Genomic DNA, 20637 nt, shown 5'->3' with positions numbered 1-20637 from the left:
GAAAGAGATACGCCTCAACAGGGCCTCTTCTTATTACAGGCTCTTAAAGTGATATCAGCCCAAAAACCTTCCTGACTCATTTCCCAGCATTACATTATCGTAGCAGCTGGTCAGCTCTTAAATCTTTACCCTGACAACTACCTTAACCTTTCACAAAATACTTCAAAAGACAAGAAACATCAATCACCAACTGTCCACTGAAAATAAACTCAAAGAAAATCCTTTGATCTTCTCATTGTCAGCCATTCTAACTGGCCATAATGTAGTTGCAATATATACAAATTTGCTCTGTGTTATCATCCCAGCTCTATTGCTGCACATTTTTGCCTGTCAAAATATTCCCTTTAATTCGGGGAGGGTGCTTTCTGTTTTGACACGGACCCAGTTGAATTCTTCACAGGGCTGGCCAGATGCCAGATTTGGCATTTTTCATCATTGAAATCCTGCTGTATGAAGAGGCGACACTATCACTTTCTCTATTTCCAGTTTATTTACTCAGGAAGGTTCAATATTAAAATCAATATTGAGTGGGTTCTTAATTGGAGACATTATTAATCAAGTTCTCCGGGGGAGGGGGGAAATATAAGTAGAAAACAGAGCCAAAGGGTAGGAGTAAATATGTTTTTAAGAAGTGAATTTATTTATTTATTTATTTATTGGTTCGATTTATATGCCGCCCTTCTCCGGAAACTCAGGGCGGCTTACAATGCGTTAAGCAACAGCCTTCATACTTTTGTATATACCTGCTTAGTAGGACTTTCGGCCCCCCCTAAGCGGTGTTCTTTTTTTATACAAAGTCAGCTTATTGCCCCCACAATCTGGGTCCTCATTTTACCTACCTCGGAAAGATGGAAGGCTGAGTCAACCTTGAGCCTGGTGAGATTCGAACTCGCAGTAATTGCAGGCAGCTGGTGCCACTTTAACAGCATTTAGTCAGCTGTGCCACCAAGGCTCTTTCAAATCTTATTTCAGTGGGATTTTTTTTTTAACGAAGGAATAATTGAGGAGTTTCTTACACGTCAACTCAAATTAAAGGAAGGCTTTCAAATGTTATTTGCTGTATGTAGAAATCGTTCTACAAGATGCAATACAGATAGTCCTTGACTTATAACCATTCGTTTGATGACTGTTCAAAGTTACAATGACCCTGGAAAAAAATGATTTATGGACAGGTTTTCACATTTATGAGCCTTGCAGCATTCCCATGGTCACATGATCAAAATTCAGACACTTGGCAACTGGCATGTACTTATGACTGTCCCTAGGTCATATGACCAACATTTGTCATTTTACCAGCTGGTTTCTGACCAGCAAAGTAATATAACTTTGCGGTGGGGGCACCTACTATTTGGAACGAGCTCCTCCCGGAGATACGGAGGATCCCGGATCTATGCACCTTCCGCCGCGCTCTCAAGATCTTTTTATTTCACAAGGCTGGTCTGGCCTAACCTCTCCCATTCTCTTTTTAATGTAAATTTTATTGTAAATTTTAATTTGTACTTAAGCTGGGGTTTTAAATTTGTCTTGGGCTAAATTGATTTAATTCGATTTACTTCTGCTCTTAAATTTTTGTATTCTATGTGTTTTATCTTGTGCCTGTTCACCGCTCTGAGTCCTTCGGGAGTAGGGCAGTATATAAATCAAATAAAATGAAAAATGAAAATGAAATGAAATAACAGAGTAACAGAGTTGGAAGGGACCTTGGAGGTCTTCTAGTCCCGTGATGGCGAACCGATAGTACGCGTGCCACTGATGGCACGCGGAGCCATATTGGTGGGCACGCGAGCGTTGCCCTACCTCAGCTGCAGCGCACATGTGCGTGCCGGCTAGCTGATTTTCGGGTCTTCCGGACCCACTGGAGGTCGGGAAACAAGCTGTTTCCGGCCTCTGGAGGGCCTCCAGGGGTGGGGGTAGGGGTGGGGAAGGCTGTTTTCGCCCTCCCCAGGCTCCTAGAAAGCCTCGGGAGCCTGGGGAGAACGAAAAACGGGCCTACTGGGCCCATCGTGCCATCGCGTGCCAAAAGTGGGGGGAGTCGCATGCACATGCACGGGGGCACGTTTATGTGTATGGACACGTGCGTGTGTGACCCATCCACACTCCCCCGCTTTTGGCACACAATGGCAAAAAGGTTAGCCATCACTGTTCTAGTCCAACCTCCTGCTCAAGCAGGAAACCCTCTACCATTCCGGACAAATTGTTGTCCAATCTCTTCTTAAAAACTTCCAGTGTTGGAGCATTCACAACTTCTGGAGGCAAGTTGTTCCATGTATTAATTGTTCTCATTGTCAGGAAATTTATCCTGAGTTCTAAGTTGCTTCTCTCCTTGATTACTTTCCACCCATTGCTTCTTGTCCTGCCTTCGGGTGCTTTGGAGAATAGCTTGACTCCCTCTTCTTTGGGGCAGCCCCTCAGATATTGGAACACCATTATTATGTTACCAAGTCAATGAGGGAAACCAGATTCACTTAAAGACGGCACGATTCACTGAACAACTCTTGTGTTTCTTAAACAACTGCGGCAGAAAAGATCAAAATTCAGACACTTGGCAAGTGGCTCCTATTTACGACGGTTGCAGTGTCCCCGGGATCACGCAATCCCCTTTTGCGACCTTCTGACAAGCAAAGTCAACGGGGAAGCCGGATTCATGTAACGACCCCGTTTCTAACTTAACAACTGCAGTGATTCACCTAACAACGGTGGCAAGAAAAGTCGTAAAACGGGGCAAAACGCCCTTAACAAAGGTTTCCCTTAGCAACATAAATTTGGGCCTCAACTGCGGTCGTCCAACAAGGACAACCTGTACTGTTTTGACAACTAGAGTTTTATCCGTGGAATGAATATAAATATGAGTCAGTTGCCAAGCATCTGAATTTTGATCACGTGACTGGGGATGCTGCAACGGTCGCGAAGTGTGAAAAGGGGTCATAAGGAGAAGTGGTATTCATCCGGTTCGGACCAGTTCGCCCGAACCGGTAGCGGAAATTGCTATGCCATCCTATTCAGGCACGTTTTTGAGGCCAGGCGCATGCACGGAAGATGCACGCGCTAGCAAAACACAAGTGCGGAAGGCCAGGCGTATGCGTGGACGTGCGTGGACATGCATACTCACATTTGCTAACTGGAAGGGAAAGTAAGTGAATACCAGCCCTGGTCATAAGCCACTTTTTTCAGTGGTGTTATAACTCTGAACGGTCACTAAACGAACCGTTACAAAGTCGAGGATTGTCTGTAAAGACACGCCAGAAATATGCCCCTGTTCACTATTCCTCCTCCATTTTAAGAGTGTAAAACTCACATTGGCACATTGGCACCAATATCTGCTTTCTAATTCTCCCCATCCCAAGAGAAATCTGAGTGTGGAAAAAAAAAAACTTTGAAGGACTTAAGGAAGGATCACTCCTTAGTCCTATTAAACTGCAGCAGAATTCGGCAAACCAGAAACGGGTATACAAATAATTACAAGATGATCTCTGCTTTCAAAGAATTATAAACCGTGTTCTTTCGGTCCTCTATTTTACGCAAAAGCCGAAATTTTACAGGCACACGTCTGCTCACACCCTCCTCACGAAAATTTCAGACCCACCCCAAGAAGAGGGAGGGAGCGAGCGAGCGAAGCAAGCAAACGATCAGGCCCCTCTTCACCAGAAAACTACAAAAAAATAAACCCAAATTATTACATCTTCAATCTGTTTTTAATTAATCCGTTAATCAGAGCAATTAACAGATGAATGCTTTGAACCCAGCGCTTGTAATTTGATAACTCAGCTGCTGCCTTTTCAAGTCACAGGAAGATCTCGGTAAATCGGGCGACTTTCAAAACAAAAAAGACTTTAATAATGCATCCGGAGTCGTTCGGGTGCAAATAACAGCCAAGTTATTAGCAGCATTTGTCTATTCCTTGCCTCTGGAGATGCGGGTGCAAAGGCAGGGAAGACGCTGCAAACTCTTTAGCTAAGGGTATGTGTGTGCAAAACGGCCTCTTTGACTGAAAATATCTTCTACGTCTTTTTCGGTCGATCTAATAATTTGTCAGCTAACAAAATAGCGGCACGCAGAATACAGCCGAAATTATAAAATAAAACGGCACACAGCCCTGGCTCCCGATGGCTTTTAATGTCACATTAGAGAGAGGGTAATTCTGTGTTGTTGAGAAGACACAAAGATGCTTTTCGGCTTAGGCTGTAGATTTTGGGAGTGCAAGGCAGGGGGTCTCGTTCTCACATAGCGAGGAACTGGGGGGAGGGTCCTTTTCCCGCTTGGCGGATCTTGGGACTCGAGCAAACAATCGTTCCAATATCGCAAAAAAAAAAAAGGTCAGGTAGTCCTCGACTTACGACCACAAGGGAGCCCAGAATCGCTGTCGTTAGGGAAGACAGGGGTTAAGAGAGCTCTGCGTCATTTTGTGAACTTTCTTGCCATGGTTGTTAAGTGAATCACTGCGGTTGTTAGGTTGGTAAGTCACACGGTTGTTAAGTGAATCTGGCTTCCCCACTGTAGGTCGCAAAAGGGGACCATGTGATCCCCGGGACCGATGTAAATATGAACCAATTGCCAAGTGTCCAAATTCTGATCATGTGACCCTGGGGATGCCGCAACGGACGTTAAGTGCGAAAAGCAGTCATGAGTCACTTTTTTCTCAGCGCCGTTGTCACTTTAAACGGTCACTAAATGCACGGTTGTAAGTCGGGGACTGCCTGGACAAGCAGTCCTCGACTTAGGGCTATAATTGAGCTGAACATTGTAGCCGTAAAGAACCACTGTGGTCTTTAAATGAACAACACAGTCATTAAGCAAACATCTTGTTAGCGAGGGGTGGTTTTTACCAGTTCGATCCTGACCGGCTCAAGATTGACTCAGCCTTCCATCCTTCCGAGGTGGGTAAAATGAGGACCCAGATTGTTGGGGGCAAGAGGCTGACTCTGTAAACCGCTTAGAGAGGGCTGTAAAAGCACTTGTGAAGCAGTATATAAATCTAAGTGCTATTGCTATTGCCATTGCTATCATGTTCCCCCAATCCTTCTTTTCTCTAAACTAGCCAAACCCAATCCCTACAACTGTTCTTCATATGTTTTTGTCGCCTTAGTTAATCCTTTAATCATCTTAGTTCCTCTTCTTTGCACTTTTTCCGAAGTCTCAACCTCTTTTTTGTGTAACGTGGTGACCAAAGCTGGAGGCTATATTCCAGGTGTGGCCTTACTAAGGCTTTACAAAGTGGTGTTCTGTCCCCAACCCCACGCACACACACCAACAGATGTTCAAGAGTTAAAGACCAAACCAGCCGGCAGTGATTCCTTTTCCTTATGATAACGGAACTTGGCAACAACCTAGTGGCTGCCTGCCAAGAGTTTATTATTTACGAAGAGGAGAGATAACTTCTCCCCACTTCTGATACATCAAAAGAAACAGCTCAATAATTACGGAGTCAATCAAGTCCAGAGATAATCCAGCAAAGTCTATAGCAAAAGTCCGGCAATGCAGAATGGCGTGGAAGCTTTTAGCTTTGTTCGTCACAAGGTTTGACTGGCCACCACGCTCCCTTTTATACCTTGTGGGGTGTGGTCCATTGACTCAGCCTAATCTCGGGCACGCCTTTTCTTCTGTTGCACGCGCTTATCTCTGCGATGCTGGCGTGGATCCAGCCAAGACTCATTACCCTCATCACTGTCCACCTGTGGCTGTGTGGACGTGCTTGGCCCCGGCCCTATCTCTTGCCCTTCGGCGGACACCGAAGGCATTGCCAGAGAGGAGGGTCCTGGAGAGGGAGGCCTTGCCAACTCCTCTCCTTCACTCTCGGAGTCCTCTCCTGCCGATGACACAGGCTCAGGTAACGGAGCCACAAGAAGCGGTATCAATACTTCACGCGATTTTGATTCCCTGCCACTTGTTTATACAACCAAGGATTGTATTCGCTAGAAGCCAAGAGGAACATACGTGGCAAATTTCAAGTTTGTAGGCTTTACGTTCTGGAGATTTCATGATTACGGCGAGTGGTTTTCGCATTGATAGATAGATAGATAGATACATAGATAGATAGATAGATAGATAGACAGACAGATTAGCATTTAAAACGGACAGGGCCTTTTTAACTCAGCCTTTTGAGTCCAGGATAGGGTTAAAACAAAAAATACCAGCTTTCTCCACTGGCAAGTTGCCAGAACCATCAAGATAATTAACCCAAAGCGTCTGATGACACACACATTAAAACTAAGTATTACAAGGAAGTGTTGCAGGGTGACATTGCCTCCTAACCTTGTGTTCAAAGCTCTAACTAGCTATACAGTTGTTGTTTTTCTCGCCCAAAGACTCCACTTTTATTCCCCACAGCATACATTTTTCCATTTTTTTTCTTTTCTTTTCCAGAAGAAAACCATTACTCTTTGGTTACTGAACATTACCCAGTCCTTCTCCGAGATCTTCGGAAAAAGAACGGCTCCCTTAGGTCCAACTAAGAGGGGAATTGTTCCCCCAAGTCCTCTTCGAAGGGAAGAGCGGTAGTAAACCAAAATAATAAATAATAACTTTTTTTGGACTTCTGCAAGCTCGGGGGGATTCTGAGCAAGCCGATATTTATGTTCCCGAGCTGCAATGGCCGTGTTTTGGATCCCAGCCTGCTGACATTCGTTGTTGGAGTTGGCCATTAACGAGAGCAAATGCTCCTTCGGGGTTTCCGACACCGTGTCGTTTTGCTTCCTTTCGGCTGGATGGAAGTTGTGTGAACTCAAATCGTGGTTTGCAAGCCGTGGTTTGCCTGAAACGGACGGCTCTCGTTCATTCAGAAACCGTCGTTAAAGCAAACCAGGATTTAGCATGATGGAACAAACCTGGACCCTCCAAATGTAGAGAAAACGAACTGTAGAATTCACATCTTACCTTTCTGCTTTAGACAAGCACTTGTGAGGTCTCCCCACATTTTTTTTTTAAAAAAAAAGATTATATACTAGGTGTCAGGATTCGGTGTTGTCTCAAATAAATTGCATTTCAAACAAATAGTCCTTGATCAAAATCTTTCATTTATTAAGCACGACCATCGGAACTCCAACTCAGCTGCAGCCAACTCTGACCTCCTTGTCCAAACCCTCCCCTTCCTTTTCTCACTGCCCTACGTCTCATTGGCCATCTTCCAAGTCACTCTGCTGCTATCTACTACTTCAGCTCAAAGGAATTTCCCCCCTCCCAACCCATCTCCTAGGGGATAGCATCTCCAGGGAAAATAAGTAGGTGAAAAGTCAAACGTCCTCTTGCCAGATGCCCCCACCTTCTCCTTCTTATGTCAGCGCTGGAATGATTGTCAGCTTGGAGGGCTGACACTAGGGTCGTGATGGCGAACCTATAGCATTCGTGCCCGAGGTGGAACGCAGAGCCATCTTTCCAGGCACACAAGCTGTCGCCCAACTTGCCTGCAGCTGCGCATGGATGTGCACCCCAGCTGGTGTTTGGGCCTCGGGTGTGCATGCACGCAATTCAGGGGACCCAGCTGGTCTTTGGAGCCTCTCCTGCGCATGCGCGCGTTTGCACATGCGCATGAGTATTTGCGCACAGCACACACATATTGCAGATGGCATTCGTGCGCGTTCATTGCGTGCACAAAAACCACGCAGATGGTGCAACTGCACACGCAGCACACGGGGGAGCTGTGCAACACCTGCGTGCATGTGCAGGTGTGCAATTGTGCATGCAGCACACGGGGACACGCACAACAGCCTTGCGCATGTGCAGATTTGCGGTTGTGCGCACAGCGCATGGGGAGGAACCACACACGTGCGGATAGCATGCGCGTGCATGGTGCACAAAGCGCATACCTGTTCGGCACCCGGTGTGTAAAAGGTTCGCCACCACCGTACTAGGGAGTATTCAATTCAGTCAATAACTAAAAGCCCTTGGACGGGCCCTCTAAATGCTAAGAGCAGAGACCAAGGGAGATCTTTCCTTCGCTTGGAAGCAGCCTAGTAAAATGCTTCTCCCATAGACTGCACAGATGGGGGAGCCATTGAGAAGAGCAGTCTTCATAAGAGATCTCAATCGACAGATTCCTAATGAGAGAGGTGGCATCTTAAGATACTCAGGATCTAAGCTACTTAGTGCTTTTAGATGCCAGCAGCCTGGATATATAGCTACCCAGCTATAACCCTGGAAGTTTTTAAGAAGAGGTTGGATAACCATTTGTCTGAAGTGGTGTAGGGTTTCCTGCCTAAGCAGGGGGTTGGACTAGAAGACCTCCAAGGTTCCCTTCCAACCTAACATCAAAAACAGGGTGGGTTTGATTTAAATCGAGTTGATTTAAATCACAATTTAAATCATGATTTAAATCTCTAATAAAAAGGCTTGATTTAAATCAACTCGATTTAAATCATAATCTTTAAAGAGCAACTGTCATCTCTGCTCCTCCTTTGACCCGCTGTTGACTCACCGATAGTCCCAGTGTTGCAGAATATACAGCCTCGTGCTACATAACTCAGCTCCATTTCATGCTGAATCTACTAAACTATTTATGTATCTTAAATAGAAAACTGTCTTACGATAGATTTTTACCCCAAAAGTTTTTTATTAAAATAAATTCGATAAAAATCAAAAAAATCCGATTTAAATCAAAAAAATCTGATTCAAATCAAAAAAATCTGATTTTTTTGATTTTTTAAAAAAAATCATTGATTTTTATCCACCCTGCTTCCAACTTTGTTTAGTCTAGTCTAGTCTAGTCTAGTCTATATTGTATATTCCATTCCATTCTATTCCACATTCTATTCCTATTCCTACTCCTACTCGACTCTACATCAAGATGTCAATTAGAAAGGCTGATCTCCATCACTCATGTTGGACATGGCTTTCCTTTTGAACAGTCTTCCTATAAATTTGAAATACTCCCAAACATTCGTTTAGTTTCAGCCACACTGGGGTGGGGGGGGGAAGACCGATGACCGTTTTTCACACTTACGACCGTGGCAGCCACGGTCACGAGAGGCAAGACGTCTTATACAAAAGGACAAGAACAAAAAGAGCCGTGTCTCCAAGGGAGAAGGTTAAAAAAAATTAATTTAATTCAAAAAGAAAAAGAAAAAACGCCGCGCAATTTCGGCACGCCCGTGCCCTCTGCACCGACAAACACCGTGCCAGGAAAAGATGTTGGGAAAGGATCAGCGGAGAGGTGGTTTATTACATTATTATATGAAAACAACGTTTATTTTAATAATATGCTATTTCTCACCCATCCCGCCCCCTTAAATGAAAAACCAGCACTTTGAAACTATGGCAACTGAGCTCCCCTTGTAGGAGCTTTGCCTCCTTGAATATTAAAAGCCTTATTACAAGCAGACTACCTTGAGATGCTGGAACCGTTAATTCTGAGGATGCCACTAAGCTGGCGCTATTCAGATAACGCTTGCCTGTGCAGGTAAATCCTCGACTTACAACCTTTCGTTTAGCGACCGTTCAAAGCTGCGACGGTGTTGAAAAATGTGACTTAGGACCGTTTTTTTTGCAGTGGCGACCTTTGCAACATCCCCGCGGTCACAGGATCGAAAATTCAGAAAGCTTGGCAACTGGCATGTACTTATGATGGCAGGCGTGTCCTGGGATCCTCTTTTGCGATCTTCTGGACAAGCCAAGTCATCGGGGAAGCCGGACGTGGCAAGAAATGCCGTAAAAGGGAGCAAAGTTCCCTTAACAAATGTCTCGCTTAGCAACAAAAATTTTGGGCTCAACTGTGGTCGTAAGTCGAGGAACTATCTGTACTATGGAAGAAGGAAGAAGAATACAAATGCGCAGCAATTTCAGCCATGGGGATTTTTAATAATACAGGGAGTCCTCAACTTATGACCGCAATTGAGCCCAAAATTTATGGTGCTGAGACATTTGTTACGTGAGTTTTGCCCCATTTTATGACTTTTTTGCCAGATTTGTTGCATATTTGCAACAATGGAATGGAATGGAACAGAATAGAAAATACGGAATGGAATGGAATGGAATGGAATGGAATGGGGAATATAGTAGGGTAGAGTAGAGTAAGATAAGGTAGGGTAAGGTAGAGTAGAGTAGAGTAGAGTAGAGTAGAGAAGGAATAGAATAGAATAGAATAGAATAGAATAGAATAGAATAGAATAGAATAGAATAGAATAGAATAGAATAGAATAGAATAGAATAGAATTCAAAAAATTGGGTGGGTCTTATCATCAACCCGTTTTATGACCATTATGACATAATAGGCAGGTTCCATTACAGTCACATGTCAAGGACCACCTGTAAAATTAAATCTCCCCGTGCCCTAATCTACCTGCTGATGTTTATTTGTGATTTCAGTTCATGCCTCTCTTCCTGAAGGCAGCCAAGTTTTCCTCAAATTGGCATGCAGAAATTTGTAAGCCAAAAACAGTTTGTAAGTCAAAACTTCCCCCCAGACCGAACCGTCGGCAAGCAATATTCAGCTTATCTTCTTTCTCTGCTATCTAGATTCCTTCCCCTTCATCCCCTCTTCAAGAGACAAAAATTAATATGGCTTTTTTCATATCAGAAGGACTCCGTTTCCTATCGCCCGGCAATAAAACCCTGAGATGTTGATTGACCACTGATCTCAGCATTACGAGCTTTGCATGACGGTATTCAATCTTCATCTCGGATACAATCGTTAGGTAATTAAAACATCACAGCTAGGTGAAGTGCGGCAGTTATGATGTATCCGTGATAACAATTCTATTGTTAGCTTGGTTTCGCCATCCTTGCTGTAATTCCTGAAGAAATCACTTCTTTTATCCTTTTCAAAAAGGACTCGTTTTTCAAAAGGTGCCCCTGTGATGACCCAGGGCATGGCACAGAGGCAATACAGGCAGCTGGCAGTTCAAACCGCCCCTTTATTGCTCCTCCTGATCCCCGAGCACGAAGAGTGGAGAGAAGGCGGGAACAGCGCAGGCTTACTCGTCTACCCAGGAGGAGATCGCCCTGCTCCTCTTCACAGGACACATTTAGGGACTGAGACTTAAGGAGTGCTGTGGCCCGTATGCGGCCTATGCAGCTAGTCTCAGTCCCCAGGTGTGAGGACTGTGAAGAGGGGCGGGGTGATCTCCTCCTGAGTAGATGAGTCAGCCTGCGCTGTTCCCGCCTTCTCTCCACTCTCCGTGCTCGGGGATCAGGAGGAGGTGGTCTCTGCTCATCGCCTGAGCTCTGTTCCCTGCTTAACCTCTCTTCGTCATCTTGCCCCTGTTCCTCCCTGCCTACAAGCCGTCCTAATCATGAAAAGCCCTGGCCTGACTGGGCCTGCTCTTCCCCGTTTTCCGCCGAAACCAACAAAGCCACCCCCTCAATCTCTGTCAGCTCCAGTTCCAGCTCGTTCTCCCCTGCAGATGCAGGCTCCGACAGGGGCATGACAGCCCCACTAGATGTTGAGATGAGGTGGAATCCCAAAATTAGCTCGGCTGTCCGAAATTTCACATAACACGGTTAAGCTGTGGAAAACCAACAGAGGTAGTTCTCGACATACGACCACAAATTTCTGTTTCTAAGCAAGGCAGCCTAGTGACTCAAGACAGTCAGTCATAGGCCAGGAGAAATAGTTCTCAGATTGTTGTAACTAATCCCAGGTTAATCAAATGTTTCATGGGTAGTTCTCAACTTATGACTAACTTCCATTGCTAAGCCAGACAGTTGTTCAATGTGAATTTTACCCCGTTTTACAAGCTTCCTTGCCACAGTCGTTAAACAAATCCCTGCAGTTGTTAAGATAACAGCGTGGTTGTTAAGTGAATCTGGCTTCGCCACTGACTTTGCTTGGCAGAAGGTCGGAAAAGGGGAACACGTGACCCGGAGGACAGTGCAACCGTCGTAAATGAGTCAGATGCCAAGCGTTCAAATTTTGATCAGGGATGCTGAAACAATTGTTAAGTGTGAAAATCGGTCGTAAGTCACTTTTTCCAGTGACGCTATAATTTCGTTCACTAAACGGTTGTAAATCCGAGGACTACATGTAGCTGAGTTCATCAAGACAAATGAATGACAAACAAATAAACACACACTGATCCAATCCAGAAGCAGAGTAGAACAAAATTTCACAAATGATAACTTCGCTGGACATGTTGCTTAATCGGTAGCAAACTCGGGGGGAAAAGCCATCTGGTTTTGACAAAGTGAGGCCATCAAGAAGATTTTTTGCACGAACCCTCTAAGAAAACAAGGTTGGTAAAATCAGCTGGGGAGACCTAAAATGAAAAGACCTATCATCTAATTTTTTTTCTAGCCCTAGGAAAAGAATCACTTCAGGGTTGAAATCCAGCAGGTTCTAACAGGTTCTGGAGAACCAGTAGCGGAAATTTTGAGTAGTTCGGAGAACCGGCAAATACCACCTCTGGCAGGCTGCAAAGTGGGGTGGGAATGGAGATTTTGCAATATCCTTCCCCCACCACCAAGCCATGCCCACAGAACCGGTAGGGAAAAATTTTTGGATTTCACCCCTGACTTACGTACTTCGAAGTTCTTATGCCAGTGAACGATTTTAGTACATTTTACGTTACTCAAAGAATTGGAAAGCTTGAAAAAAAGCGGAGCGACCTCCAACGTCACTAAGGAGGTGACCCTCAAATGGACGCAAATAAACTAAGAAAAGATGTGCCACGCAAGTTTTGCGACTTGAGTTTCTGTGGCTTCAGATCGACAGTATGTGCCCAGATTGTTGTGGATCAGACCCAACGTCCTACTTGAGAGCTGTGAAAAGTGTGTGTTGAGAACTTGCCACGTCTTACTTAGGGAGGCCTGCGAAGAGAGCTTAAAAATACATCCCTCGGCTTTGTCTCGTGCCAGGGCTGCCCACTGCACCTTCGCTGAGAATGTGACAGATGCACCTGCTCGTCAGAGCAAGGGTAGCAGAGGATGACCTTGGGAGACAGAAGGGACACCTACAGGTTGGACAACCAGAGGGCAAAAACGTTCATTATCTCCAGAAATATGGCAAGCTTTCTGGAAAGGGTCGTAAGAGGGGAAGCAAAAGAAATTCTTGCGAGATTCTGTTAATGTAGCCTTATAATAAAGTCAGAGCTGGGATTCGTTGTTGGGTTTCTTGTATGGACAACTTTGAAGAACCGTCCCTGAAGCAGCATCGTTGGTCTTCCTCCTTTGTCCATAATCCAGATGGACTCTTCACCCACTTGTAGGCCTAAATTTGTTAAAACTACTGAAACGGAGCCTGGGGAGATGAATTTATGATGTGACAGGAGTTGGTCAATTAGCCCTGGACAGTATTGGCTAAATAAGAGTTAGTTGACTCACACGACCTGTTGAATTAACCCACAAAGGGATGGGTTCACAAAACATGCTTGACCAAATCCAAGCAGATCACCTAACTGCTTCATACAATGATTGAACACCTCAGTATGTGTGTGTCTATGTCTGTGTGACAGAGAGAGTGAGAGAGACAGACAGAGACGCGCACAAAGAGACACAGAGAGAGAGACTCAGAGAGACAGAGAGAGAGAGAGACAGAGAGACACACACACCGAGACAGACAGAGAGAGAGACACACCGAGACAGAGACACAGAGAGAGAGAGAGAGACACCAAGAGACACTGAGAAACAGAGAGACACTTAGAGATACAGAAACACAGAGACACAGAGAGAGAGAGAGACACACAGAGACCGAGAGACACTGAGAAACAGAGAGACACCGAGAGAGACACCGAGAGACACTGAGAAACAGAGAGACACCGAGAGAGACACCGAGAGACACTGAGAAACAGAGAGACACTTAAGAGAGAGACAGAGACCAAGAGACACTGAGAAACAGAGAGACACAGAGACAGAGACACAGAGAGACACAGAGAGAGACACCGAGAGAGACAGAGAGACACTGAGAGAGAAACAGAGAGAGACACACACAGAGACACACAGAGAGAGACACCGAGAGAGACAGAGACACTGAGAGAGAAACAGAGAGACACACAGAGAGAAACAGAGAGACACACAGAGAGAGAGACACAGAGAGAGAGACAGACACTGAGAGACACTGAGAAACAGAGAGACAGACCCCGAGAGAGACAGAGACAGAGAGAGACAGAGACAGACAGAGACACACCAAGACAGACAGAGACACAGAGAGAGACACAGAGACAGAGAGACACAGAGAGACAGAGACACAGAGAGACACAGCCAGAGAGAGAGACACACAGAGATACAGACAGACACAGACAGAGAGAAAGAGACAGAGAGAGAGAGAGAGAGAGAGACACCGAGAGAGAGAGAGAGAGACAAAGAGAGAGAGAGAGAGAGAGAGAGAGAAAATCAGTCATAGGCCAGGAGTTCTTCGATTGTTTTAAACAGAACCAAATGTTTCACAGGTAGTCTTTGACTTACGACCAAAATTGAGCCCAAAATTTCTACTGCCGAGCAAAGACAGTTGTGAAGTGAGTTTTGCCCCATTTCACCACCTTTCTTGCCACAGCAGTTAAGTGAATCACTGTCGTTAAGTTAGTAACACGGCTGTTAATCAAATCTGGCTTCTCCCTTGACTTTAATTGTCAGAAAGTCATAAAAGGTGAATCGTGTGACCATGGGATTTTGCAACCGTCGTAAACATGAGCCCATTGCCGAGCGTCTGAATTTTGATCCTGTGGGGATCTTCAACGGTCGCAAGTGGGGAAAACAGTCAGAAGCCACTGTTTTTCAGCGCCACTGTACTTTCGAACAGTCACTAAACAAACGGTTGTAAATCAAGGACGACCTGGATTAATCGCTTGAACAAAAATAATTTCTGATTTACATAAAAAGGACCACTTCTTATCCCGGGAAACACAGACGTACCTGCAGTTCCACCGATGGAGGTATGATTGCTAGACCCGAATTTCTTCTGAGACTTTCCGCCGGGGGAAGACGGCTCTTTCATCCGCTCGATGACATTTTCGGAGAGCTGCAAATAACACACACCAAAAAGGTTTTTTTTTTTTTCCAACCGTTTCCTCGGAACGTATATAATTCCCACGCTACACCATGTACGAGGTTTGAGATACAAGGCATTTCGTTTGAGCTCTGAAGCCTTAAAATAGCTTTTGCCCCCCCAAAAAAGACACACTTGGAGAGGGTTTTTTTTAAAAAAAAAAAATCTTATAATGTATTTTTTTTTTTAATCGCCAGCAGGTAAATGGAAACGGGAATGTATCGGAGGCGATTTTCGTGGCCTAAACGCATCCTTCAATCTTGGCTAGCCGTTTCCCCTTTCAAATAAAATAGCATTTTAAAAAGGGGAACTCGGTGAGAAATTTTCTGAGTCTAAAACGGGATTCGGAATAGGGCCCGGCAATTCCTCGGCAGCCAAAGTTCTCTCTTTTTTTAAATCTATCGCTCTTCCGCAGCCAACAGCCACAGGACCAGGGGTGAAATGCTACTAGTTCGCTCTGGCATTTTTTTCCCACGGAAAGGAAGATTGGGCATTTTTCTTCCAAGAACATAGAAAGAAATTCAAGGGTTAAAAGAGCCACTTATTTTCAGAAGCACTGAAGGGGAAAAAAAATTCGGTCCTTATTTTTGGAGGGTAGGAGGGCAATTTGCAAGCAAATTTCCAACCGCACAATTTTGGGAGAAAAGTCTTCCAGGGCCACATACACAAAACGAAATAACACGAGGGAGGTGCATACGTGGCCCACAGAATACAGGTAGTCCTCTACTTACAAGTTTGCTTAGTGACCGTTCCAAAGTTACGCCGGCACTGAGAAAGGGGACTTTGGGGCCGTTTTTCCGCACTTACGACCGTTGGGGGCAGCCGTGGGATCGCGTGATTAAAACTCAGGCCAGCTTGGCAACTGACTCATATTTATGACGGTTGCAGTGGGACGGGGTCACGTGACCCCCCCCTTTTGTGACCTTCTCACAAGCCAAATTTTGGGCTCAATTGCGGTCGTAAATTGAGGACTACTGTAGAAGGCTGCAATCCTCGACCCGCCCATGATTAGAACACAGGACTCGAATCGCAGCAATTAAAACTGAAGTGCTGCTGCTGAAAATAGGGAAGGCTTCCTGGCTCCAGAGGCAACCGAGTTTTATTTATTTGTATCACAGTTTTATTATTTTTATAAATAACTGAAGGCGGTGAACATAACCAACAAACCTTCATCCGCCTATTTTCCCTATAGCAACAGCCCTGTGAGGTGGGTTGGGCTAAGAGGGAGACTGGCCCAAAGTCACCCAGCTGACTTTCATACCTAAGGTGGAACTAGAACTCTCTATCTCCTGGTAACTGACACAAAGTCACCAAGCTGGTTTTAAATGCCTAAGGTAGAACTAGAACTCACTGTCTCCAGGTAATTGGCCCAAAGTCCCAAGCTGGCTTTAATGTCTAAGGTGGAACTAGAATTCACTGTCTCCCAGTAATTGTTGCAAAGTCACCAAGCTGGTTTTCATGCAGAAGACAAAACTAGAACTCACTGTCTCCCGGTAATTGGCCCAAAGTTCCAAGCTGGTTTTAAATGCCTACGGTAGAACTAGAATTCACTATCTCCCGGTAATTGGCACAAAGTCACCAAGCTGACTTTAATGTCTAAGGTGGAACTAGAATTCACTGTCTCCCAGTAATTGTTGAAGAGTCACCAAGCTGGTTTTCATGCAGAAGACAAGACTAGAACTCCCTGTCTCCTGGTGATTGGTCCAAAGTCACCCAGCCGGCTAAGCAGCACTTGAATTCAGAGTCTCTCGTTTTCTAGCCTGGTGCCTTAACCACGGGACCAAACTGGTTAAATGCTAGCTAAGTTACTGCCTCCAGAGCAGAAATGATGTTAATTCAAGCACTGGTATGTAAGGGTTTCCAGACTATGTGGTTGAATATTCAGCAGCAACGGGGAGTCAGGGACTCTAGAGTTCCAGCTCCGTAAATTCCTTGTTACTAAAGCCTCAGGAAGTGGGGAAAAAGGGACTTCAAGGGAGAGAACAGTATGTCAGGCGAACACAGGAATCCTTGTTTACAGGGGAGCTACCAAAGGGATGAGGTGGAGGCAAGAAAGAGTTGGTGGAGTCTTAAGAGAGGGGGGGGGGGAAAAAGGAGAAGGAAGCAGCCCCCAAATCAAAAGAGGCAACGGGAAAGATAGAGCACTCCTCAAGTGTCACACCAGCTCCTCTGCCTTTCATCCTCTGCCTTTCGTTTTCCTTTTGAAGCCTCTCTATGCAGGCTTCAGGCGTAGCAATCCTGACACAGGGAGGCCTGCAAGGAAAGGAAGGAAGGAAGGAAGGAAGGAGGGAGGGAGGGAGGGAGGGAGGGAGGGAGGGAGGGAGGGAGGGAGGAAGGAAGGAAGGAAGGAAGGAAGGAAGGAAGGAAGGAAGGAGGGAGGGAGGGAGGGAGGGAGGGAGGGAGGGAGGGAGGAAGGAAGGAAGGAAGGAAGGAAGGAAGGAAGGAAGGGAGGGAGGGAGGGAGGAAGGAAGGAAGGAAGGAAGGAAGGAAGGAAGGAAGGAAGGAAAGGAAGGAAGGAAAAAAACGAAGAGGTTCCGGGTAAGGCAAGGAGGTCCCATCATCATCATGGGGGTGGGGGGAGGGACAAGAGATGGCTCAGCCAACCCCGTTTCTAATTTCTCCCTTGTCGTTTAGGGTCAATCAAAGACGTTTGCAAATGCCAATTTCTCTGGACACGTCAGACAAGCAAGGTGCTTGGTGGCTATATGTGAGGCTAAGGAATTGTTTAAAACTGCCAATCAAGATGGAGAAGGGAGGGAGGGAGGGAGGGAGGATAAAGAGAGAAAGGTAGGGACAGAGGAAGGAAAGAAGGAAGGAAGGAAGGAAGGAAGGAAGGAAGGAAGGAAGGAAGGAAGGAAGGAAGGAAAGAAAGAAAGAAAGAAAGAAAGAAAGAAAGAAAGAAAGAAAGGTCTTGATGAGAAAAGAAGGAAGGAAGGAAGGAAGGAAGGAAGGAAGGAAGGAAGGAAGGAAGGAAGGAAGGAAAGAAAGAAAGTCTTGATGAGAAAAGAAGGAAGGAAGGAAGGAAGGAAGGAAGGAAGGAAAGAAAGAAAGGTCTTGATGAGAAAGGAAGGAAGGAAGGAAGGAAGGAAGGAAGGAAGGAAGGAAGGAAGGAAGGAAGGAAAGAAAGGTCTTGATGAGAAAGGAAGGAAGGAAGGAAGGAAGGAAGGAAGGAAGGAAGGAAGGAAGGAAGGAAGGAAAGAAAGAAAGAAAGAAAGAAAGGTCTTGATGAGAAAGGAAGGAAGGAAGGAAGGAAGGAAGGAAGGAAGGAAGGAAGGAAGGAAGGCAGGCAGGCAGGCAGGCAGGCAGGCAGGCAGGCAGGCAGGCAGGCTCGTTTTTATGACGGTTGCAGTGTCCCGGGGGTCATGTGATTCCCTTTTGCGACCTTCTGACAAGCAAAGTCAACGAGGAAGCCAGATTCACTTAACAACCAAGTTACTAATTTTACAACTGCAGTGATTCTCATAATAACCCTGGCAAGGCAGGTCGAAAAATTGAACAAAACCCATTTAACAAATATCTCACTTAGCAATGGGAATGCTGGGCTCAATTGTGGTCGTAAGTCGAGGACTATCTGGATAAATCAGAAGAAATCTGATCCTAAATACATTAAGCTATGTTTCACCGATATACAGTACACGGTTCGGCAAATGCCTCGATTCACACAATACGTTGAGTCATATTTTCAGCCAGCAGATTGAGAAATCCACTTGGACTAACCCTCCTACATTGCTAGTTCCTGAGGTCGATCCTAGGTCTGCATGAGAAAAATCTTCCTTATAAATCAGAAATGCAGCATCCCAAACAAACGGGCCTCTTTCTTCCTCAGTCGTGGTTTGATTTAACTGTAATCAGTTTGGGTTCAGCTAGGACGGAACAAGGTCCGTCCAAGCCGCATACACTGTGATTTCCATACTGCCATTCCGACCAAACCTTGACTTGCCAAATGCTCCTTACTGCAAACTTCACAAGCAATAAACAAATGGCAACAAATGACATTGTGCGTCCCTTTGTGACATAACACTGTGATGCAAATGACCAGAATTGATGCAAATTAATTAATGACATGATGTCCTCATCTCAGCCATTTAAACCACAATGACATGCTTCCCTGTTTAATCAGGTCTCGTATTCAGACCTCGTATTTAAGCAGGTCTCGTATTCAGGAATACGAGACCTGCCTTCCTTCCATAACCATATAAACCACGTTACAAGCAGCTGGAACACAAAGTGAGCAATGATCTTGGGACAGCCTACTTCTAACAGTATTTCTCAATCTTGGTTAATTTAAGATGAGTGGACTTCAGCTCCCAGAATTCCCTAACCAGCATGGCTGGCTGGAGAATTCTGGGAGTTGAAGTCCACCCATCTTAAATTAGCCAAGGTTAAGAAACACTAACCCAACAAGAAAGACACTGCATAGAGAAATTCAGATATCCCCTTAACCTCTCCCTTAAAAGGCAGGACATAATTGCAATAAAAAAGTGATAGTCCTGATTGAGGATGCAGAAAAACCCACCAAGAAGTCCCAACGACTTTTAGGGTGCTGTCTTCACACAGTATATATACACAGAAAATGCAACCCAATTCACATAACCCAATTTTTTGGTTTTAATAGAAGACAGAATTGAACTGTAGGGTCCTCTCTGAACTCGGTTGTTTCGCTGCAGACATTTTTTGACCCAACTGGGTAACATCATCAGGGCTAGAAGGAGTGGTGTGGAGGAGGAGGAGGAGGAGGAGGAGTTCCCAGCAGAGATGTAAGTACTCAACAGAAAGTTTCCTTTGTCTTTTAGAGTTTAATTTCTACTAAACTTGAAATCATCTATTAGATTTTGGGATCTTGGAAAGGTACGTTTGTGGGGCTCTCTGAGCTTGTTTATTTCGTGACCCAACTAGGTAACATCATCAGTGTTAGAAGGGAGGAGGAGGAAGAAGAGGAAGAAGAGGAAGAGGAGGAAGAGGAAGAAGAAGAGGAAGAAGAAGAGGAAGAAGACGACGATGACTGTGGGGTCCTGGAGGAGGAGGAGAACAAGGACTGTGGAGTCCTTGACACTCTCTGAGCTTGATTTATCTTCTTGCAGACGTTGCACAACCCAACTAGGTTACCTCATCAGTGCAATTATTCTAGGTTGGCAGCAATTGCAGCCAAATAAAACCTGCCCTACAGAACAGGACGGGTTCAAATAGGGCTCAAGCTGACTTGCAGTTGGGCCTCAGCCGCTGGGGCACCTCTTGCTCCCCACATGAAGCACAATCATTGTAGTAAGTCCCAGGTGCCATCTTTTGGGGGGGGAGGCGGGGGGCATGTCCATGCAATGGTGAAGGCTGGGTGTGGAAGGGGTCAGTTTTGCAGGTTTCTTGTGTCCCCTTAAAAGGGAAGGATGGGCTGGATGTTCAGAAAAAGGGGGCAGCAACCACTTGGGGCTTTGGGTCCAACTCCTCCCGCCTTGGTTTGTTCTGTGCATGTTGTCCTCGACTTATAACAGCTTCCCTTAGTGGCCATTCGGCACTGAAAAAAAGTGACTTACGACCACTTTTCACACCGATGACCTTCGCAGCCTCCCCACGGTCACGTGATTTACATTAGGGATGCTTGACAACTGACTCACATTTATGACAGTTGCAGCGTCCGGGGCGCGACTGGGGGGGGGAAGGGCATGTGATCCGCTCTTGCGACCTTCCGACAAGGAAAGTCAATGGGGGAGGCCAGATTCACTTAACAGCCACGTTAC

The 20637-nt window shown here is 45.5% G+C and overlaps 1 protein-coding gene across 2 annotated transcripts in view; it reads right to left on the bottom strand.

Moving 5' to 3' along the window:
- CHCHD3 (coiled-coil-helix-coiled-coil-helix domain containing 3) overlaps positions 1-20637 on the bottom strand; it is a 203070-nt gene that overhangs the window by 181669 nt on the left and 764 nt on the right. For both annotated transcript variants that reach the window (XM_034420781.2, XM_087873565.1), the window contains exon 2: positions 14773-14878. In XM_034420781.2, the coding sequence (XP_034276672.2) occupies positions 14773-14878 (106 nt within the window). The remainder of the gene's footprint in view (positions 1-14772; positions 14879-20637) is intronic.

This window comes from Pantherophis guttatus, chromosome 7, assembly GCF_059756535.1.
Source record: "Pantherophis guttatus breed Tessera chromosome 7, ASM5975653v1, whole genome shotgun sequence".
Classification (NCBI taxonomy): domain Eukaryota; kingdom Metazoa; phylum Chordata; class Lepidosauria; order Squamata; family Colubridae; genus Pantherophis; species Pantherophis guttatus.
The sequence above is the reverse complement of the archived record's forward strand: the minus strand, read 5'-3'. Positions and strand labels throughout refer to the sequence as shown.